This window comes from Hoplias malabaricus, chromosome 9 (assembly GCF_029633855.1).
Source record: "Hoplias malabaricus isolate fHopMal1 chromosome 9, fHopMal1.hap1, whole genome shotgun sequence".
In the NCBI taxonomy this organism is placed as follows: Eukaryota; Metazoa; Chordata; class Actinopteri; order Characiformes; family Erythrinidae; genus Hoplias; species Hoplias malabaricus.
This window is the reverse complement of record NC_089808.1, coordinates 22,394,546-22,418,521: the sequence shown is the minus strand read 5'-3', so window position 1 is coordinate 22,418,521 and position 23,976 is coordinate 22,394,546. Positions and strand designations below refer to the sequence as shown.

At 40.2% G+C, this 23,976-nt stretch overlaps 2 protein-coding genes across 2 annotated transcripts; both read left to right on the top strand.

Annotated features, from left to right (window-relative positions):
• The first annotated feature begins 3,108 nt into the window (after nucleotides 1-3,108).
• rgs18 (regulator of G protein signaling 18) lies at nucleotides 3,109-10,086 on the top strand. Its single transcript, XM_066681081.1, has 5 exons — nucleotides 3,109-3,255; nucleotides 4,408-4,524; nucleotides 5,573-5,634; nucleotides 6,935-7,101; nucleotides 9,004-10,086. The coding sequence occupies exons 1-5, from the start codon at nucleotides 3,134-3,136 to the stop codon at nucleotides 9,247-9,249; spliced, it is 714 nt and encodes a 237-aa protein (XP_066537178.1). The 5' UTR covers nucleotides 3,109-3,133; the 3' UTR covers nucleotides 9,250-10,086.
• Nucleotides 10,087-18,886: 8,800 nt separating this feature from the next.
• Nucleotides 18,887-22,540, top strand: rgs1 (regulator of G protein signaling 1). Its single transcript, XM_066680241.1, is given in 5 exon segments — nucleotides 18,887-18,921; nucleotides 18,923-19,009; nucleotides 19,385-19,464; nucleotides 21,437-21,603; nucleotides 22,364-22,540. Coding segments are annotated over 5 exon segments (546 nt in total).
• Nucleotides 22,541-23,976: the final 1,436 nt, after the last annotated feature.

Genomic DNA, 23,976 nt, shown 5'->3' with positions numbered 1-23,976 from the left:
TTATGGTTTTAAGTGATACATTTCACAGTCATCTCCCTTACTTTACAGCTACAGCTTCTACCCTTCTGCAAAGTCATTGCACGTGATGTCGAAGCATCCACACTAGTGAAGTCAGCTACTAATACTAGATGATATCCATTAAATCCCAAACACCATTCTATCTCAGAGTTATAGTGTTTATATTATTATTTTAGTTTATATAATATTATATATTATTATTATGTAATAATATATATATATATATAATTCATCATTGTAGGAGAGTGCAAACTGTACAGAACTTCCACATCAGCTGACAAACACATGCTACACAGCACGGCCATGCTACACACCCAGAGAATAAGGCCAGTTGTGCTCTTCAGGACCCCAATACATCATGTAGATTTGAACATGTGATCTCAAGGACCAACACCAATGATGCGGCCATGTTTACAGTATTTTATATATTGTTTTTATTATTCATGTTCATTAGTATAGATTAGAATAATGGCTTTGCACATTTCAGTGTGTTCCCTGATTCCCTTCTTCTTGTTGTCCACCTGAGGTCACCATGCTTAAGGCCAAATGTTGGCTAGAATTAAAATTGGAATTAGTATCAATTTATTGGCCACTGGGCTTGCACACAGAAGAATTTGTTCTCTGAATTTGAACCCAGTCCATGCAGTGAAACCCACATTAACACTAGTGAACACTAGGAGGCAGTGAGCACACATGCCCAGAGCGGTGGAGCAGCCCTAGCCACGGCACCCGGGGAGCAGTTGGGGGCACTTCAGTCATGACCTGCTGGCTTCGGGGATCAAAGCGGCAACCTTCCGGTTACAAGCCCAGTTCCCTAACCACCAGGCAACGTCTGCCTCTGTTTTATACCCAAAGAGGTATAAAACACTATAACTGTGAGATAGAATGGTGTTTGTGATTTAATGGATATCATCTAGCAGCTCTAGTAGCTGACTTCACTAGTGTGGATGCTTCGACATCACGTGCAATGACTTTGAAGAAGGGTAGAAGCTGTAGTTGTAAAGAAAGGAGATGACTGTGAAGTGTATCACTTAAAACCATAATGTGTAAACGATATGCCACAATATTTGGTGTACCATTGTAGGGTGTTTTGCACATCACTATCAGCGCCTCTGCATCTATACAGCAATACAGACCTATGCAGAACCCTCTTCTAATCCATCAAATGATCTGCACTATCGTCTTCCCACAGAGTTGTTGATAGAGAGGCACATTTCCTCTGTAGAGCCCTTGTGTCTCTTCATCTGAGCCGCTGTTGTTTTGATTGAGACGCTGCTCTGGTCTCTATACTCTGTCCTTGTTTTCGTTTCGTCCAAGATGATTTGTCTCTGATTACGATGTGACGGCACTGGGAAAGGGACTTGGTAAAATGTCACTTCCTTCATTTCTGTGGAAGGAGGCTTTGTAACAAATGGAAAGCCCAAGTTATTGAGCCCAGGTTGCTTTCCCTCTCTCCCTCCAGATCAAAAGGTGTTAGCGGTATTGTATTTTGATTAGGTGCTCTGATTAATGGGAAGTCTAATTAGGTATCACTGGAGTTAATGACGGGAAGAGGGAGAATGGTTAAAGACTCATTAAAAAAATTTAAGTTGAGGAGTGACTGTTGATTACACACACAGAAGGAAAGAAGCCAACACATGCTATTTAAATGATTACATTAGATGCTACATCATTCATTCATTCATCCAGCTTCTGTAACTGCTTCATCCAGTTCAGGGTCATGGTGGGTCTGAAACTTAAGTGGAATAATGAGGCACATGGCTGGAACACATGCAGGTCAGGGCAGCAGGCCATAACAGGGTCTCAAACACTCACCAAGTCACTCTCACACTGACACACATGTGGGCAGTTTCACACATTCATCCAGTTACTCACACACTCATGTGCAGTGTTTCTAACAAAGATGTTTATTGTAGTTATCCAGAAATATGTTCCTGTGCAAACTGCAAATTGGTACTTGGTGTTATTATGCAACAAGCAGCAAATGTACTGAAAATAAAAGAGCTTTCTAAAGTTTTCAGAAACACTACTGTAAACAGTGCAATTACTTGACAATAAGCAAGTAGACAGTTCAAAGAAAAACTAATTAATTTCACAACAGATTATTTACTTAAGATGAGGAAGTTCATAGAAAACCCAGGAGTCATGTGAAGCGAGCTACAAAGTGACCTGAAACTAGCAACAACATTTACATGGATGAAACTATATAAAAAAAAAGAAAACAAGAAAAAGAGATGCTAATTACATTATATACTTACATTAATTAGGAATATTTTGAAACAATCTACCCCAGTCAGATGAATTCAAAGTAGAACATTTTGTCAATAGTTAATCTTATCAGGTTTGGAGAAAGTAGGGTTGTGAGAACACCATGCTCACCGTGAAGTATGGGGGTGGGCGTGTCATGACATTAAAAGGCATTTCTGGAAATGGTACTTGTGCATTACAGGTATTCTTGTACCAAAGTAAACATGAATGGAGTGATGTACTGAAAAATCATAAAATAATTTAATCTCGTCAGAAGAAAAGAAGCTGAATCTAAGGAGAATTTGAACGTTTCAAGAAGACAATGATCTTAACATACAGCTAAAACAACTCTGTCTGAATACCTTCGATGTTTCCACTATAATTAAAATTAAACAAGAAATTGCCTAAAAAATGGAAGGGCTCAATTTTTAAAATGTATTTATGTTTTCTTTTGTTTGTTTTTTGTGAAGAACTACTTAAAAAAAAAAAAAAACTCTGAACATTCATGAACACCTACAACCCATTAATTATCATCACTGCTTTACTCAAGAATTTCTCCCAAAACTAAGACTCTTTCAGCTGCTTTAAAACATATGTTGATGCTAGCTTGATGTTTTTTAAATTCTCTAAGAAACGGCATCTCAGATGTGTTACGGTAAAGTGAGGGTAGTTCCCCTGACAGGAAGTTATTATTAGTTATAGTTAACAGGTATGGGAAATGACCTCCTAACACATATGATGATCTCAGGGTTTCAGGGTTGGTGGTTAAATACGTTCATGTCTCAGTATGCACATTCAGACGAGTAAAAGTCAGAGAGAGAGAGAGAGAGAGAGAGAGAGAAAGAAAACAGACTGCAAGAGGGGAAGCATGAAGACCTTTGTCTTTCTGTTTCCTCAATTCAAGTTCTGTGCACCCAAAGAGGAAGTGTATTTCAAAATGCTCGGGGAGACCGAGTTGCGCACCTCCAGAATGAAAGACAGCAACTCAAGGTAGGCTCTATAAAGCTTTAAAACCAAGTATTGATAAATGTTGTTGAATTCATACACAATGGTTGATGCAATTTTGACAAAGATTTGCAGCTGAACAAATTGGAAGGCATTACAATTTAATTATGAATAGGTTAAAGATTCAAACTTCCTCTATTTGCATTGTCAACTATAAGGAGCACGATGCTAATCCAAGCAGGGTTCATCACTGTTGTTTAATAGTCACTGGGCATAGTGACTCCAGGCTATTTTGCAAGAATATGCTTTAGGAGATACAGATACAGAGTGGGTTGGAAACTCATCTGCCACAAATGGGATCCATGTTAGCATCAAATCTTTAGGATTGGATTGGCATGGGTCAGTAGAAGTAGCAGGAATGCTAGTTACTTGACTGCCATACTGTGTACCTAAGGTTACCTATTGTTTAGTTACCGTCACTGGGACTATATACCTCTTGCTAAAGGAGATTTGAGCATCAAATAAAGAAAAAAAAGGCTTCAAGTGTGAACCAGTACTTCCCCTTATTGCTCCTTTTTGCTAGTCCTTATACATTATCATTGAGATACTACAAGCTACAATGCATACATTCTCCAACGATTAACATCACCTGAAAACAAAAGGGTACTGTGTGTTGCAAACTGTCCCCTGAACTCAGGTAGTCCTCTGAAAAGTATTCTTGTCATAGTAGAACAACATCTGGTTCCTTTAAAAATGTTTCAATTGACACTTCACCATTCTTTGTAAATGGGAAGTGTGTATTTAAGAAAGTGAATGAGACAAAAAGTTGAAAACAATAAAAAAAAAGCTTTGAAACTGCAAGAGAATCTTCTCTTCACTCACTCTTCACACCACGTCTTTTCAGACTTGATGTTGGGGGCATCACAGTGTGGACTAATGTGTTATGCCTTTGTAATTTGTGAGAGCAAGTGTGACCTATTACAGCTGATTTCAAGACTTCCATTGTGTTTCTTAATTAAAGAAGTACTCTCTGTAGTTGCACCCCAATGGTACCCTTAGTACCCTGAAAGGTACATTATTTTCTGTGAGTTAAAGTACTGAACTTCACAGCAGAAAAAAATAACAGTCAAGAAACTGCTGCGTCAATGCCCAATGTTTAAGGACTTTATGGAAAATATATTGTTTTTCTCCATGTAGGAATAAGGACAAAGAAAAGGACAAGGACAAAAAGAGTCGACTCAGCCTTCTTTTGGCCAAGTCTGGCTCACATGAAAATGTCAGTCCGGAGAAGAAACCATCAGCTAAAAGCAACAAGTAAGTCCTTCACACTTAGTTTGTGGTATATAACTATGTATTAGCTAATTATGAAGTGGTTAAATGACCAGGTTATAATACTGAGGTACTGTTTGAGTATTTGTTTTGTGGTGGAAAAATAGACCAGCTGTGAGATCTTGATTTTGACCACAAACAAACATAGAGAATTATACATATCAGACAGCATTAATAGAAAGGTGACCAAAGCCCAAAGCAGATGCTGTAGATTTGTTGATTATGTGGTTGCTTACTTGGCTAGTTGATGTCAACTGATCTTATTTCTTGGTATATTATTTACTGAGCAGAAGATGGTCACTGGTGTTGCACTGATTAGCTCTAGTGTTAGCTCAGTACTTCATCTGTGGTGGTCTTTACTAACATGACAAGTTCCTTTGCCAACAGATGCCAGCTGTTGTAAGAGTCTGTAGCAGTTACTCATTAATTAAGTGGTTTGTGCTGCTAATTTGGGTCTTGTATTTAAGGTGCTTGACAGGTACTAACCAAGTAAACTTACTTTCACTTGAGTATGGATTTGGGATATACTTGAGCCACCTCATGGTTATCCATCCATCCATCCATTATCTGTAACCGCTTATCCAATTTAGGTTCGCGGGGGGTCCAGAGCCTACCTGGAATCATTGGGCGCAAGGCGGGAATACACCCTGGAGGGGACGCCAACACAGACACACACACATTCACTCACACACTCACACCTATGGACACTTTCGAGTCACCAATCCACCTGCAACGTGTGTTTTTGGACTGTGGGAGGAAACCGGAGCACCCGGAGGAAACCCACGCAGACACGGGGAGAACACACCAACTCCTCACAGACAGTCACCCGGAGCGGGAATCGAACCCACAACCTCCAGGCCCCTGGAGCTGTGTGACTGCGACACTACCTGCTGCGCCACCGTGCTGCCCCATGGTTATCCAGTTTACCCTAATTAGTATTTAGACATCCCTACAAGATGTCACAAATGTTAACCTCATATGTGATTTTGAAGACCCAAGACTGGACTAACACTTTATCCATATAACTTTGCAGTGTCCCTCCAGAGGAGGCTTTGAGATGGAGCGATTCCTTTGAAGACCTGCTGGGTCACCCAGGTGAGATTTATGGGAACTCCTGGTATGCATTATTAGAGCATAACATTTAACAAGTGCTCCAAAGCATGAACTGAGATCACCAAATCCTACTGTTTGGTGCTCTGCCTCAAAAGGTATAAGGAACAGAAGAAGGGCTATCTTGTGGCTGTAGATTCAGGGAACTTGATCAGGGTAAAAAAGACATTTGTGGTCGCTTGACATTTCTGACAAGTCCCTGCTCAAGACTTTACTGTCAACAAACAACAAACAACCTTGCTATGAGGAAGCTCCATCCCTCAACACAGAGCAGGTTGTTGAGTTGTTTGCACAAACAAGAATCATCACTTCTGCATTGGCAACGGGTTCCTGCAAACCAAAAACAGTTATGGTCTAGTCACGCTACACTGTGAGAAAAACTGTCACTGAGGTGGTACTCTCAAAGGACCATATTCTGTACCTGTGATTAGGGAGCACATTTGTATCAAATTCTAATATAATTGTAGATTTTAAAATCTTGTTGATTTCATACAGTCCATTTCATCTCCAGGACTTAGGCGTTGTACTTTTATTCTACACAGTTTTCTAATGAAAGTTTACAAATAATCACCTCTCCTTATGGACAAGAGAATGTAATTTACCTTTAGGGAACACAACTGGATTTTAACACTGCTGTGGTACCTTTAAAGGTACATTTACACTGTTTGCACATTTAGTGAACAATAATGTTCCTCTACCTTACGTATTTTCTGAGACTGTAAACTAGGAACCTCACTTTACACAAGGATAATTGCTGTTATATAGATTCAAAATTTTAAGAACAGTGCCTCTGATCACATATGAGTGATTTTCTAAATGGAAATAAGCAACACACATAGACAAATATGGACACCTACTTGTTTCTTCTGAAATGAGAAATATCAAAATGAAGTTCCCCTTCACTACTCGACTGTCAAGGCGACAATGTTGTGAGGATTTGGTTTATGAATTACTGATTTGACTAACCAATAAATAGTGCCTAATTTTGATATAGGGTGTAAATAATTATGTACAGAAAAATAAAACATGTTTTTCTACTTACTAAACAATAATTGACAAAACCAATGACCTTGAACACGAATGTAATGTTAAGTCAATGTGTCTTTGGGTTAGACTCCTAACTGTGACTATATTCCAGCAATAAAATGATCGTAACCGTAAATCACTCTGGATAAAAAACATAAATAAATAAAAAGAGGATCCCTGCTCTAGAGTTTATTTCCAGCTTCTCATACCTTGGTGCATCATTTATACCTAATGTCACTTGTGTATATTCCTTCTCCAGATGGGGTGGAAGCCTTTACAAAGTTTCTGCGTACCGAGTTCAGTGAGGAGAACATTGAATTCTGGCTTGCCTGCGAGGATTACAAGAGCACCGAGTCGGCCACCAAGCTGCTGTCCAAGGCCAAGCAGATGTACGCCATCTTTATAGATTCAGAAGCCCCTAAAGAGGTACGCTCTCTGCTGATATTTTTTGTTAAATTTATTATATTATGAATACGGTATATAATCACACTATATTACAGTTATTTAGAGTATGATTTACATTAAAGATTGTCACATTGCTTTGAAGCATTCAGGCACATTAACACCAGTGAGGTCAAATACTGATGCTAGATGATTAGAGTCAAAACATATCCCAAAGGTACTGGATGGAGCTCCATCACTTTGAATAATGCACTTCCACTGCTTCACTGCCCAAAAAATAGGTGGCGTTATATCTTCTTGCCAACTCTTAGCATTAGCTCATGGGAAGTGTCTGAGTGTGGCTCGTTCTCATTTAAAGGAACAAGCACTGAAACTAGTTCTGAACAGGTTCTGACCTGAAGGTTAACCATTAGTGATCTCAAAAGTAGGCTTCTGGTTATCTCTGTTCAGAACTAGTTTCAGTGCTTGTTCCTTTAAATGACAATGAGCCCCTGAGCCTGCAGCAACATCAAGTGAGACAAATATTAGTTTATAAAAAATGTTTTATCTGTTTTAGCTGTGTTTTCTTCCTTCTCTACTCTTTTTTTTTTTGGACTTTTGGGTTGGTTCTCTCATTTCTCCACACTCATAGTATCTGTTTTATATGATTTAATTTTGACCTTGCCCTCACGTAAACTTGGGTGGGGTGCCAGGGTATAACTGGAACAAATCTAAAGCTTTCAAGCATCAGAATGGCTTATTTTTATCCATCTGATGCATGCAGAAAACTGTGCAGACTCGCTTCACAGTTCGTGGGTTTAATGTAGTTGAGTCATAAAATTGTAAACCACTTTAGAGTTTTGGCACCAGTGTGTGTCAGATAGTTTCTGTACATGTACATATTCTGTATGTGATATGAAACCTCCACACACACTCAAACACACACACACACAAAACCCAACAACTAAAACCCACTGTGAGCACTGGCCCAGAAGTGTGGGGTTTTCATTTGCTCGCCTGATTACATTTGCCCTCTGTGCTGTCTGGCTGAAAGACAGGCCTCTGTTGTGAGTGCATGACTGAGCTAGGCTGTGTGGCTGACCGCACAGCGTCCGGAGTTCTGCCTGGCCACAGGGCCGAGGTGCAGAGATGTGATCGTGTGGTTTTCCTGCTCTAACCTGTCACTGCTGGGTTTGCAGACCCTCTTCCTCACGCTCCCCCTCCCTCAGCACTCAGACGCCCACGCACTCTCAGCCTGAGAAAACAAAACATGTGTGGACAGGACACTTCTATTGTGTCAAAAGATTTTATGTTTCTCCTGATATGAAGAGGATCATCAAGCAACAAAAGAAAGCCCAAAGTTGCAGTGACAGGCTGTGAGAATTTGATGGCATTCAGCCTCTGAATCATAAACCTCATTCTTGCTGGTTCCAAAGGTTTTGAATGAAGCTCATTCATACTTGTGGATGCAGTAGATTGGTGGGAGTTGGGCATGGTGACTTTTGAATGTTGAAAAATTGTCTCAGGCCTGTTCAGACAGATTGATTGTATTGTACACTGTAAAAAGAAAATAGTTGACCAACTTAATTGAATTGCTTCAATTGGGGGTGGTCACTGCACCTAGTGCCCTAGTGTGTGTTTTCACGGATGGGTTAAATGCAGAGACACAAATTCATTGTCATCCCATGCAGACACAACACACATATAACAACGATCAACGATGTTGATCTTAAACATGGGGTGACGCAATGGCGCTGCAAGTACTCTTTGCTGCCACAAAACTCCAGGGTCCAGTGGTTTGATACTTGCCTCTTAAAAATTAAACTCCAACACTTCCAAACCATTGAAATCCATTGGAAATCAACTGGCAGACCCTAAAAATCCCTGTAGGGTTTGTTCTTGATTACTAACAGTGAACTTGATTCTTCTTGTCATTATTTTTTGCAGATAAATATCGACCACTCGACCAAGCAGGCCATCGAGAAAAATATGGCCCACCCGACCCAGACCTGCTTTGACACAGCTCAGACCAAAATCTACGCCTTGATGAAGAAAGACTGTTATCCACGCTTTCTGACCTCGGACATCTACCTGATGCTAACCAAGAGGAAGGGTCCCGTAGCAATGACCAGGAGAAGGTCACGGTCATTTGTGTTCAGTGAACGGGGTGAGACCACCACAGCCTGGTTGTAGCTTTTCAAGCTTTTTTTGTTTATACAGAATGTAGTATATTAGGATTTAAGCAAAAATCATGTTGAAATTGTAAATTTGTAATTTATAAAATCGGAATTTGGTGCAAAATATTTGTAGCGCACATTTCCAGTCCGGTGGCTAAGATCATTACACACTGAACGCAATGTATTTAGACAACGATAACCAAATTTGCAAATCTGGAAACTGTCAGACGAACACTTTCTCAATTTAGTAACAAGTTCCCTAATTTTATTAAGACTATCACTGGGCCACCAACCACTTCTTTACAAACTTCCACCAACACAACTCCATCAGAGCTCAACACGCTTGGAGGAGAACACTAACTGCACATTTCTGTTACATAAGACTGAGAGTGTGGATAATTATTGTCTCTCAGACCCCTGGTTATGGAGGGCTAGGGCATCACTGGGGTCAAGCTCACTATCTGCCACTGAAATTGTGCACCATTAGTGAACACTGCGATTTTCGGAAGGTATCATATACGTAAACAGAAGTGAAAAACATTTTACATAAAAGTGCTTTTTATAATTGAGCCACCCCCCCACACCCCATCCCCCAGTTTGCATGGTGTCAATTCACACTTGTGCTATTTGTGTGTGTTTGTGCATGTGTGTGTGAGGTTTGCATGTGTACATTAACATTTCCGGCATTAGGACGTATATTCATATTTGACTACTACTTCTACCCTTAAATTATTGTTTGTAGAAACTTTACCTTTGCTAGAATGCATGCTAAGCTATCTTAAACTACAAAATAAGAGTCATTTCTGTGACTTGTAAATTGTAAATAAAATGTGTGATAAATCATTGTATAATAAAATATGTCAAAATAAAACATTTTTTGAATGACCAATCATTTACCTTCCCTGTCACTGATGTACACTACAAAGCCAAATGTATGTGGACACATGTTCTCCCAATGTTTCTTCTGAAACCAAGCATATTAAATAGTAGTTTACTTCCCTTTGCTTAGTTTGCTTTTGCATTTAAAGTTTATAGGAAGGCTTTAGACTAGATTTTAGAACATTGTGGTGAGAAGTTGATGGCATACAGTCCCATAAAAATGAGTGACGGTGTGTATGATCTGGATATGTATTGTATAACTAAATTAGATTCGGTCACAAGAACAGAGAAATGCATTGGAGTTTAAGATGCAGATTTGCATTAGATCCTATGACAAATATGCTAATATGGCTAACAGAGTGTAACGGTTTGCTCCTCATTATGCAACCCCCTCCGATGCAAAGAAGTGGAGTGCTTCTGAGTGTTATGAGACTCTCTCCAGCACAATGTGTGTATGAGAAATATCTACTGATCCTTCTCATTTGTTTACATTTGTGCTTCATTCAAAACCAAGTCAGTTGGTACCCAATATGTCACCCACACAAAAAAAAAATATATATATCATGTGACTGCAACACATGCATACTCCATTTCTAGCTAAGACGCTTCTGTCGGATTAGCTTATGCAAGAGGCAAGCATTCTTATTTCATTGCCTTTTTATTTAGCAATAAATAATCTCCACACCTTTCCATTGTGCACTAATCTGGCTCATCAGGAACTCCAGTCATATTCACTGATCCACCACCATTCAATCCCCTCCATTCAATCCACCTCCACTAGGAAGCTAACATCAATTATGTATGCCTGTATAAGACCTTTTCTGAATGTAGAAGATCCATCTCTGGGACCAAATGGAGGCCAGAATAACAAAGGCAGCATTAGCGAAGTAAGTCTACCGCATTCAGAGATGTAGTTCTATCACTCCAGTTCATCCCAGAGGTACAGGACGGTGCTCTTTCACTCTATCAAGAGGGGGTGGAGAGAGGAGAACAGGGTTCTGTAGTCTACTGTTGGCACTGGTCATGGTGACCTTAGGCACAGTACGGCCAAAAATATTTGGACTCCAATGTGTCTTGTGAAAAGTTATAATAAGGAAGTCTGTTTCTCTTTTGATGCAAGAAGCGGCTACTGCAGAGTAAGTAGAGTGTATACATGTATATATTTATAGATATATAGATAAGTAAAGGCATTAAACCACAGATAAAAATCTTTATTTCATGAGGGAACAAGGCGTGAAATATTAATGGTGAGTGTAAAGTGACTGATTCATGGGAAACTTCGTTATTCTTAAATTATCAGAGCACAAAGCCATTGAGTGTGGTGGTGGTGTTTATGGCTCTTAATGGCTCTTAATCCTCATATGTGGAACAAAAACAAAAACTGGAGGAAGATATTTTAATCCCCCGTCGTTAAGATACACTCACATAGTTTTTAGTGCATATTTGTGGCAAAAAAGCAATCAGAAAGCCTCAGACTTCACAGAGAGTATCATCAGGAGTAATGGTCCGTGTATGAAAGTTTGTGTTGGTGTAAGACAAATGTATGCCATGCGTCTAAAATTTTGGAGACACCAGTTAAATGTATAGTAATAAAGGTATGGAGAGATTTGTCCTGCTGCAACCCAGTCCCTTCTGAAATATCTCCTGAATACAATCATCTTATACACAATCACCATTTTGTTTGGCAAGTAGATAAATGGAAAGGTGGTCTCTGACTTTCACACTATACTGACCTTTTAAGACTTGTCTTCACAGACAAGGGAGTCAACCTCAGATTACAGAACTACACTCAAGTTCCCCTTTCAGTCGCATGCTACTTCCAGCTTTGGAAGCTGTTGTTACTGTTGCTATGCTGCTTTAAGAATTTAACAGTTCACAAACTTGCTTAAATGCTAGTGTGCTACTGGAGGCTTCCACTATAGGGAAGAACTCCCAGATTTACATAATGTAATATCTATATCTACAGTAAAATCTGTTGTATATGCTACCCAGACCCAATGTCCCTATGCATAGCCATTTTTAGAATTAACATTGGAAGAATGGGTGTCCAAAAACTTTTGGCCATATTGTGTAAAGCAGCAATCACACTACACATTTCAGTTCTACAGTTTTGGGCACTGCAGGCTGGAACATTTGCGACACAAACAGCAGTACATTTTGTTTCATTTAGCAGCTTTGCCGTGAGGTAGCATCTAGCATTTAAGCCTTAGCATATAGGTTTGAGAATGAGGATACATTGGAGACTAGCTTTACTTCTTCTTTTACACAGAATTGGATGTGGTTTTGCAATATTCTAAGCCTTAAGGAGCTTGGAGGTCAACCAACAAGGAGGAAGGGAGTGTGGTGGTTTCCTACCCTCCTCCAAAATTTACAGAGTGCAGTTTCTGCTGTGCTGAGTCCAGAGTAGCAACGAAAGATGCGCTATCCTGTTACAAGTCAGTGAAGCATCACAATGATTTTGAAGCTATAATTTTAAGGTAAAAAAATACCACATAGTGTTCCTTTAAGTCATGTTATAGTGTATATTTTCAGGGCTTCAAAGTTTGACCCAGTATTAAAGTAAGCCAGTATAAAGTAAGAAAGTATTCCTCATATTTATGGTTTTATTTTGGATATTCCACCCTGTGGGTAAAGGATTGACAAGGATGTTCAATTATTTTGCCCCATGGTTAACATTTTACCTTTTCCATCATGGGACTCATTATCGCAGTCTTGCACAAAACACCATCACATCAATGCACCAGTGAAAAATTCCCTGCAGTGACTAATTAAAGTGCAGCCTTAGCTACAGAATGACTGGGAGACGGTGGCCTTTCACAATAAATACAATATCGACTTATCGTACAACATATAAACGTTACCTCAATCATTTTTCTGACCTCAGTATTGTCCGTTGGGTTTACTGCAGTGTTTATTTACATAAGAATGAACATCAGAATGAGCGTCATATTCTTAAACACTTGCTCTGTTCTGTTCTCTGGTTTTCTCTGGTCGCTCTGTTCTGGGGGCATTATGTCAATTTGTATAAACACAGTGATATTATTTTATTCATGTTTTATTCATTTAGGGTATTTAAAAATTTATATTTATGTTAAAATCACAATGTCTGGTTGAAATCACAATGTTGAATATTGTCAGTTTTCGCTCATGTCTTTTTAAGAGGGTGTAACTGCATTTTTATGCTATTATTTTATTATTATATCAGTGGCATAAAATGACCTTAAAATGACAATAATATCATTTATTGCAATTATTTCTGGGACAATGTATCGACCACAAAAAATATCTATTGTGACAAACCTCTCATCCATTTTATGTCGTCTGTCAGTGACCAATATACTGTATCCGGTCCAGAAAGCTGCGTGTAACTGCTAATCACAGTGATGCCATTAAAACAAATGGGATTTCTCTTGTGAAATTTCACTGACTGCAGCTTTAGCATTAGCTCTAACCAGCTAATAAAAACTTGCTGTTGTGTCGTCAGTATGCCACAGAAGCTGTGGCATAAATATAGCAATGTCATGCTCATCTTTATGTGACCTTTTCTGTACTGTCTTCAGTTCAAGTCGTGGATGTGTGATTTTATTCCTTCCTCTTTACCTCACGTAGACCTCCCTTCCCAGCCGTGCAGAGCCGACAGGGACGAGGCGAGGCAGAGGTGGGGGCGATCTGAGGCAGGAGTCCAGCAAAGTCAGCTCAGTGTCTCAGATCAGAGTTCAAGGTGCCCTTGCTCGAGGCAGAACCCACCTGAATCACAGACAGAGTAAAGACTAATGGGTTCTCAGGGATGTGGAGGTGAAAGATGTTAGGGAAAGTGCGAGAGACTCTCTGTGTTTGGGACTTAATACAGGGCTGGTCTGTGAGTGGACAACTGTGCTCTGTTAAAGCTGGAGCTGTTGAGCTTGGAGAAAGAGAAGCAGTGCTATTGCTGTGTTGGGGGCAAATTAGCCACACGCTTCACAAGGCCTCCACGGGTGGGGGAGGCTGAAAGAGGAGCCACAGCTCCACCTATTGACCAGTGGAGGGATTGCTCATCCACAGTTTCTCCTGAATGGCTCCCGTTTGCTGCAGTTCCAGGAGACGCTGGGATATTTAATGTGTGTGAATGAGCAGGTGTCCATAAACTTGTGGCGATGTAGTAAATATGAATCTCTCTCTCGTTCTCTCTATATTTTGCTCCCTCTTCTTTCCTTGTTTATTTTTCATAGATTTTTTTTCTATCTTTCATTCTTTCTATCATTCTTTTGCTTTCTTTTTTCTATTGCTCTTTTTCTCACTGTGACTTTGCCTTTCTTTCTTTATCTATTTTGCTTTTTTCCTCATTACTCACTCTCTCTTTATCTTTATCTTTCTTTCTTTTTACTTTCATTCACTCTTTGTTTCTGTATCTCTATCCCTTTTTCTTTCTCTTTCACTTTATTTCTCTTTCTCACTGTTTCTCTCTCTCTCACACACACACACACACATACTCTCTCTCACAGACACACACACACACACACACACACACATACTCTCTCTCACAGACACACACACACACACGCACACGCACAGATGCAGTAAACAAATAAGCCTGATTTTCTGCAGTGAGCGTTATTCCACTCTAAAGGCTGAAGGACCTCAGTCTCCTCTGAAAGCCTCAGTGTGACGATGCATTATCGTTAGTTAAATCCAATGACACGAGCGAGTCGAAATTTGTCTATCTTAAAAAGGTCTCCATGCATGTGGACACACCATGGGCCCGAGTACACACTCCACCAACATTCGTTTTTGTGAGTGGCTCATGTATGCATTTCGGATCAGCGTTGTGATCCGATCACACAGACCACATTCAGAGGTGGCCAGAGACGGCGCTCTCCTAGGAATGCATTCCATTTTAGACACACTTCCTAGTCTTGACTCCTCTGGCTATCTACATTCATTGTCCATTTTTATCTGCTTCACTCACCACACAGGAGCACTTTGTAGTTCCACAATTACAGACTGTCGTCCATCTGTTGTTCTGCATACTTTCTTGTCCCTGTTCTTCAATACACAGGACCCCCACAAAGAGGGTGTGGTTTGGGTGGTGGGTCATACTCAGAGCTGCAGTGACACTGACGTGGTGGTGGTGTGTTAGTGTGTGTCGTGCTGGTGCGAGTGGATCAAACACAGCAGTGCTGCTGGAGTTTTTAAACCCTGTGTCCACTCTGTGAGACACTGCTCCCTCGTTGGTCCACCTTGTAGATGTAAAGTCAAACACAGTAGCTCATCTGTCGCTGCACAGTGTGTGTTGGCCGACTGGATGTTTTTGGTCGGACTACTCTCAGTAGCACACTAACACACCACCACCACGTCAGTGTCACCACAGCGCTGAGAATGATCCACCACGCGAATCACACCCACTCTGTGGGGGTCCTGACCATTGAAGAACAGAGTGAAAGGAATTTAACAAAGTATGCAGAGCAACATTATGTAATTGTAGCACTACAAAGTGCTTACTTTGTAAAAAATACTCAAAGCTAAGCCTCAGAGTCTGATGTCAAACATTGGTGTAAGGATTTGATGGTTTTCAGCCATGAGAGCATCAGTGAGGTCAGGTTATAAAGGTGTCCATGAGGAATAATAGAGGACAACAAAAGACAAAAAAGAATGGGGACAAAATAGTGCTTTTGTGTGATTAAATGACTTGAAGTCTTTGGAGCGATTCCATCTCCACCACCTCCTTTGGAAATCAAATTCTCCAGGCCGTGTTGGGGTCATTATGCATGCAAATCCCCACTGGCCGTGTATTTTTCCATTGCCGGAGGACATTTGCATGGTTAGGAAGCCTGTAGAGATACGGTTAATCAGCAGAGCTCTCGAGTTTATGGGATATAAGTGAGCTTTTAAGGAGGCATTCATCTACAATCATAGATCAGTCCCTAAAAATTCAATATAACAGACTGGAGCACAGGTCCAGAGAGATGGTGGTTGGTCAGGGTAGTGGATAACACCACTATCTTACAAACAATAGACTGGGGTCCATTAAACAGTACCAATGGTCCAAGACTCCTCTCTCTGCATTTGCTGACCACTGTTTATCACTTTAAACATCTGCCAGATGCCATTAAGATAATAATATCCTGTTGTTACTTGCTTGAACCTTTTGAACTGATGGTTAGCCATGTTTAACCACATCATATTGTAGCAGGATATATGAAAGAGAGAGAGAGGGAGAGAGAGAGAGAGAGAGAGAGAGAGAGAGAGAGAGAGAGAGAGAGAGGAGGGCGACTGGTCACCATTTCCATTTTATCCATACTGGTCCAAACCTCATAAAAGCACCAATCCTCAAAAAAAATTTGCCACTGACCCCAAGCTCTCTGGGCTGGATGCAGTCAAATCGGCCCACACATCATGCCTAGTGTAAAGCCTTCCCAGCTTTCTCAGAAGAGTAGAGGCTGTTATTGCAGCAAAAGGAGAGGCAACTGAGCTATTAATATTTTTCAATTCAGAAGAAGTGTTGGACAAGAAAGTGTACAAACACTTGTGGCCACACTGTGATATAAAGGGAGCATTCCAAATATAATGGCAATTTTCCACTGCATGGTACCCACTCTACTCCACTTGCTTTTTGGCAAGAGAAAGAAAAAAGGCTGCTTTCCTTCTCCTGACTAGCTTTACAACTACCACGGCTCCTCTCGATTTATAGCCGGTGATGTGGCAAAACACTGTCTTTAACTGGAACCACGAGTTTTGAAAAACCACAACAATGGCGGAGGAAACATTGAGCATTGTTTACTCATGGTGTATTGGCATGTTGTTGTTGTTCTTGTTGGTTTTGTTGTTGTTGTTTGGGACTGAGCACAGCTCCGTCATCAGTTCAGACAGATCAGTAGAGTTTGTTCCTTCCTTGTTGCAGCGTCCAGCTCTCGCTGGATTATTTCGTCAGCCACCGATTCAAGGAGCATTTGAACTTCTTCAAAAGACCACGGCGTAATTTCACAAGCTGCTGTCCTGAGTCGGATAAAAATAAACATGATCTCTGCTGTAGCTTGGAGATTTTACAAATGGCTAGCTTGTGCTGGACGTCTGCATTTCATGGTAATTGACAAGTATCTTTGGCCAATCAGCGCTCTGCCAGATTTACACCTCGTGATTTAGTCCCTTCTCACTTAGAACCATGAGCAAGCAGATACTAAAAAGGAGCCCTGTTCTAGGTACCAGGAACCAGATTTGTCTAATGAAAAAGTAAAAAAGCCAAGTAGATTCAGGTAGAGTAGGTACAATGCAGTGCCATAAAACACTTCTCACCAGCAGTTTGTCCAAAACACGGAGGTTACACACTTAGGGTCAACTATGCTCAATGATAAATGTGTGTTAGGGGGTGATGTAAATCCACCACTAGCTTTGCTAGAACTTTGCTATAACTTTTGCACAGGTCAAATAAACAGTCATGGTGCATTCTTTTTTTTTCCAAAGGACTGTACATGTGTGAAATTTGCACAATCTATTGAAGTCAACTCTAAGGCGATGTTTGCGAGCCACTGGATGTCGGTGGCTGTTCACCAGTGACAGGAAGTGGAAAATAATGCTGGCATGGGGCTATGAGGCTGACGATTTTCCAATAGGCAAATACCAGGAGACAAGGTGATTTCAACCCCACTCCATTTGCTTAGGCCCAGATTTCCATTCAGAGATTTTAATATTACGCCTTTGATTGGATTGTTTGATTGACGGCTTTCTGCGCGCACTAACCATCCAAATGAGACCACCACCTTCATCTGCACTCTCAGCACTTTCCTCTTCCAGAATCCCATGTATGTAGTTGCTCTGAACATAGTAGTAAATGTTTTCTATTGCTTAGTTTATTAGGCCTGAAAAATGACTTGTGATTTCCTATGAATCTTATATTCACAAGACTATACTAATGCATTCATAAAGGTTATTTAGCGTACCTAATATCTTGCAATGCCTAGCAGAAGCCTGCAAAATACATTCATAAAGAAATAGTGCATGACTTTACCAAGTCCAATAATACAGGTCCATAAGGGCACTGTTGTAAAGAACATTAATATATTGTTGGTTGAAATCTCTGTGCCAATTATGGAAAGGACCATCCAGACTGTTATCAGTGAAAGCTGCAACATCTGTTATGGTTTGGGGGAAGCATCTGTGCCTAATGAATGTTTGACTTGCATATTTGAGCAGTTACCATTGATCTGCAGGGGTATATGTGGATTTTAGAAAGATGTATGCTACCATCAAGGCGATGTCTTTTAACAGGATGTACATGGTTATTTCAGCAACACAATGCCAGGCCTTATTCTGTATATGTTGCAATAATGTGGCTTTATAGACAAAATATATATGTATTTTGTGGTCCAGAACTGTCACATGAAGGCAACAATTCCACTCACTGAACACTGATCTGTATATTCAGGTCCCAAATGCTTAAAAAGTGTTGGTGCATATCTCATAAAACCTCATATAAATCTCAACACCTTAAAGACAGTATGGATGGAGATTAGTGATAATGACTGCGAGCTTTATTTGATTGATATTTTCTAATCTATTGAACAATACAGTCCCATTCATTCCATTTCATTTTACAGGATGGTTTTAGTAATGGATTGTTCTCTTTTATTCAAACTTGATATTTTGTCTCATCTCTTTATCCGATAATAAACCCTCGTTTTTGTCCCAGTGAAAGGGACACATTGTGGTGTTACTATGATGTCACCAGGGCCTTAACTTAGCCAAGGCTTCCCCCACAGAAAGATGACCCTCCCTAGCCCAAGCCCAAGCCAAAGCTTTGCATGTTGATTTCCATGCTTTCCATAGATGGAGGTACTCTGGTCTGGACCCTCCACATTCCCACACACTGGAGGAAAGGGCAGCAGGCAGATGCTGAAGACCACTGTGGCGGAGATGGCCATAAAGTGAGTTGCTTAGGAATTGTATCACTTGGAAAGGAACTTAAAATGTTGCTAATTGGAAAATGTAACAACACCTTGTATAACCATTTCTGTAGACATTTAGATGCACGGCCGCCCTTCATAATGTCTCAAAATGTCTTGATGATTGAAGCAATTGGACTGGTCCAAACATGCTAGAGATTAACAACTACTCTTTTAACTTCCATTGAACGTCAAGAAGGTTTTCTCTTGCTCCTTTGAAGTTGGGTTTGGTTCTAAATGTGAATGTATTCATGTTGTGGTGCTATTTTTAATGGCATATCAAATGGTACTTAGTTGAATGCAAGGCAATCAGTCCATGTGACCAGTGATAGATCCCAATGTAATTTTCAAGGGTAGATTTTGTTGCTTTTCCAAGGACCCTCTTGAAGATGCAGCCTCCTGGAGTGAGTCCATTGAGAAGCTGCTGGCTTGTAAAGGTAAGAAAACAATTGTGCCTGATATTTTAAGAGGAATTCTGATTTTCCAAGAGTTTTTGTAGGTAATGCTGCTACTGGATAAAACATTGCTTCTTTGTGGACCTTTACTATTCCTTTCAGCTTCATTGTATGTACCTTTCCACACTTTAATATACAGATTCTAATATATTGTGAAAATAAGCTAAATAAAAAGTGCCATAACATTAGCACAGTTCATATTTTATTATTTATCCCCCAGCTTTTACCCAATCCACCCAACCCATGTAGTTTGACACCAAAGTTTTGTCATGTAATTTGTATTTACTGGAAAATTTGGGTTATTTATAATACATTGCAAGTTCAAAATAATCTTCATACCTTTTTTAGCAAGAGATTATTTGAAACAGTTTTGTCTGCATTACTCAGCTGAGAGTAAACAAAGACATCCTGAAAATTGATTACTTTACAGTGTAGGTGATAGGAACCAGACATCACACTGACTTCAGCACAAACACAGACATTTTATATTCCATATAATGGAAAATAATATAAATATATGACAATATATGGCACAATATGACACATTTGGATATCTGGTTCCATTCAGCCCCACTGTAAACCATTCAGAGCTTTTCACATCAGACCACTTTGTTTACATCTTCATAAATTAGTTATGCAGCTTTTTATGTACAAAATGGTGGAAGTCCCCTTTAAGGCTCTGTGGCTTATTCAAATCTTGTTGACAGCATTCAAATCCAGTTTTCCATCTTCTCAAGGCAGTAGATATTTTGTTCCTGCAGTCTTTTCCGCAAGGAACCCTTACAGTTTACTTTAAGTGTCACAAATGATCAATTCAGTGCCATGGTTAAGTAACTGATTTCACCATTTTAAGAAAATTACTCAATTACTAATTATTAAATATTTAAAATTAATAAGTATTATTAAATATTACAAAATAATAACTACAATATCCAATTAATATCAAAATAATAAACATCCAATAACTTATTAATGTCTAATGAATCAGTTATTTGTGAGTGCTCAAGTAACGTTACCAAGTATTCCCACAAACACCTTTCATTCAATGTGATTTCCCTCAGAATGTCTGATCTAGGGCGGCACGGTGGTGCAGCAGGTAGTGTTACAGGTAGTGTTACGCTACGGGTGACTGTCTGTGAGGAGTGTGGTGGGTTCTCCCTGTGTCTGCATGGGTTTCCTCCGGGTGAAACCTCTGTGAGGAGTGTGGTGTGTTCTCCTTGTGTCTGTGTGGGTTTCCTCCAGGTGACTGTCTGTGAGGAGTGTGGTGTGTTCTCCCTGTGTCTGTGTGGGTTTCCTCCGGGTGACTGTCTGTGAGGAGTGTGGTGTGTTCTCCCTGTGTCTGCGTGGGTTTCCTCCGAGTGACTGTCTGTGAGGAGTGTGGTGTGTTCTCCCTGTGTCTGTGTGGGTTTCCTCCGGGTGACAGTCTGAGGAGTGTGGTGTGTTCTCCCTGTGTCTGTGTGGGTTTCCTCCGGGTGACTGTCTGTGAGGAGTGTGGTGTGTTCTCCTTGTGTCTGTGTGGGTTTCCTCCAGGTGACTGTCTGTTGACTGTCTGTGAGGAGTGTGGTGTGTTCTCCCTGTGTCTGCGTGGGTTTCCTCCGAGTGACTGTCTGTGAGGAGTGTGGTGTGTTCTCTTTGTGTCTGCGTGGGTTTCCTCCGGGTGACTGTCTGTGAGGAGTGTGATGTGTTCTCTCTGTGTCTGCGTGGGTTCCCTCCGGGTGACTGTCTGTGAGGAGTGTGGTGTGTTCTCCTTGTATCTGCGTGGGTTTCCTCTGGGTGCTCTGGTTTCCTCCCACAGTCCCAAAAAATGTTGGTAGGTGGATTGGCGACTTCAAAGTGTCCGTAGGTGTGAATGTGTGTGTGTGTGTGTGTGTTGCCTTGTGAAGGACTGGCGCCCCCTCCAGGGTGTGTTCCCACTTTGATGGAATGATGGTGTCCGATCTATTTCCATTTGTAGCCGGGCAGCTGGCATTCCAGGAGTTCCTGAGGTCCGAGTACAGTGAGGAAAACATCCTTTTCTGGCAGGCCTGCGAGGAGTATAAGAAGATCAAGAGCACACCAGAGATGATCAGTGCCGCAAACCGCATCTACTCCGAGTACGTCCAGGTGGAAGCTCCCAGACAGGTGTGTTAACAACCACAAATATGACACTGCTTCCTGATGGCGTGGATGAAATTCTCAACAGCCATGTTTCATCAAAGTTGAATCTCTATGGCTATGATTAGGATGGTGGGCTGGGCCTCAATAAAAATCATGAAACAAAAAACATGGACAGTCTATTTTAGTTCTGAGAAAATGAACAAACAGATTAAGGCTAATGTTTAATTAATAATAACAGCCTTGAAATCCACCATTACTGGCCTAAAAACAAAACTGGCATTTGATTTGTTAGTTCAGCCTAGTCTACATCAAGTAGTGGGCATATCCCATGGCTGTTTGTTCTTGAATGAGCTGATATTAATAAAATTATGCTAAAGGCAAATGGATTATTGGGGTCAGCCTTTAGAATGTTTGTTATGACTCTATTCCCTCAATCAGCCACAGCAGACGACACTACAGCCTTGGGCCTGATCTTTAAATCTAGCAGATGTGGTACAGTCATTTCACATGGCAGACTGGGTTCATTTCCAGCTCAGACCACCATACAATACTATTAAGAGTCCTTGGCTAAGACTCCTCACACTGTGTCAGCTGACCCGTGTAACACCCGTAAACCATTCTAGATTTGTGACTGTGTTAATTACAAACTAGTTTCATTAGATGCTTCACATTTCCAATACTATAACTGTACTCAACCATAATGTAAACCAAATCTGTGCTTTAATGGATGACTGTTAACATCTTCCAATGATAAAATAACCAGTTTTACCTGGTTCCTTCCCAGATCAACATTGACTGTGGGACCCGAGCAAACATAACAAAGAACATCCACGAGCCGAACCTGAACTCCTTTGACACAGCACAGAAGATGATCTTCAGCCTCATGGCGAGGGACTGCTTCCCCCGGTTTCTAAAATCCGACATCTACCAGTCTATTCTGCATAAAACAGGCAGCAGCTGACTTCCCTAGAGAGAAACGTTTTCTTTCAGGGTACGCTTGGTCCCCAGGTAAATGCACTTTCACATTCCAGTCGACTCAAGCAACTGCTTTCCAAATTGAGACTGTTCTTTTAAAGTCAGGAACAAAGGTTAATAAGGTCAGCAGAGGAAATAAATGCCCTTCACTACCGGCAACAATCCTCTCAGGAAAAAAATGAATAGGTACCCTTTACATCTCTGGGATGGTTCCTATAAGGGTATATATTGGCACGTTTTGTAAGGGAACATAGTAGTACCATATCCAATATACGTGGATTTTAACCAAGTTTTTCTCTATAAATTCCAGCAACGCTTATTTCACTAGCTAAGTCTCTCCAACAACACAAAGCTACCAAGCTTGAATGGTGCGATGTCACTGGGAGAACAATTACTGCAAATTCTTTTATATTAGCCAACAGACACTTGCATTGGCTGGCATTGCAAGAAATGGGAAGACAGGCTTGCAGGGCTTGTATGATTAAAAAAAAATCATGAAATTAAATGGGATGCACTGGAGCAGTTGTATATGAGCTTACATTTGGCTAAATGTGTATAAAATCCCCAGTTTAGGATGAGCAGGAGTGATATTTCTTATCAAAGATAACAGACAAATAGGGGTTTTCAAATACTTGTAGTCGGCAAGGGTCTTGAAAAGTCTTTTACTTTTACCTGGTAACCTGTGCACGTTCTGAGGAAAATGTCACAGTATATTGCATGATGACAGTTTGAAATATCATTTCTGTGGACCATCTTTTATTTGTAAAGTAATATGCAGGTCAGCTGCAGACTGTATTAGTAAGAATACAATAAAAAAAACAAGTAAAGCATAAGATTTTATATTTTATTTATTTCTGGGCCTATATTTGGATCAAAATCCTATTTTTTCATATATACCTTTGTGTGAAAAATATAATTCTTATGGTCTACCATACACTAAATGGCCATCATACACTAAATGGTTTTATTTATTATGAATTTAATTATATTGTATATTGTGAAAGGTTTACACTGTGGAATTGCCTCATTTTATGTAAAAGTCTGTAAAATAAAGAAAATCTAAATCTGTAGCATTTTTGGTGAACAATGAAATCTCACCAAATGCATATTATTTTAAACAATTAATAAATAGATTATAATATTATTAAAAAAAACAAAAACATGAACAACCCATGAAGAGTTGATCTGGATTTGTATTAATGCTGTGTCAATGTTGATGCTGTAATAAAAAAGCTGCTCTGTTGAACAGGTTCAGCTTCATTTCAGATGCAAATCACTTGCCTCTTTGAATCATTTTTACAAATAAAAGTCCTCCATAAACAATCCCGGAAGGCCAAGGCAATCGTTTTGATGCATTTGGATTTTTGTTGTGTTGATGTTGTGGTATTTTTGACTAAATAAAAACCGAACATCCAGTGTTTC

Excerpts from the sequence above, each read along its gene's own strand:
- rgs18 (XM_066681081.1), top strand. The coding sequence starts at position 3,134 with ATGAAGACCTTTGTCTTTCTGTTTCCTCAATTCAAGTTCTGTGCACCC. Across the intron at positions 3,256-4,407 it reads ATGAAAGACAGCAACTCAAG|GAATAAGGACAAAGAAAAGG; the intron begins GTAGGCTCTATA and ends TTCTCCATGTAG. Across the intron at positions 5,635-6,934 it reads AGACCTGCTGGGTCACCCAG|ATGGGGTGGAAGCCTTTACA; the intron begins GTGAGATTTATG and ends TTCCTTCTCCAG.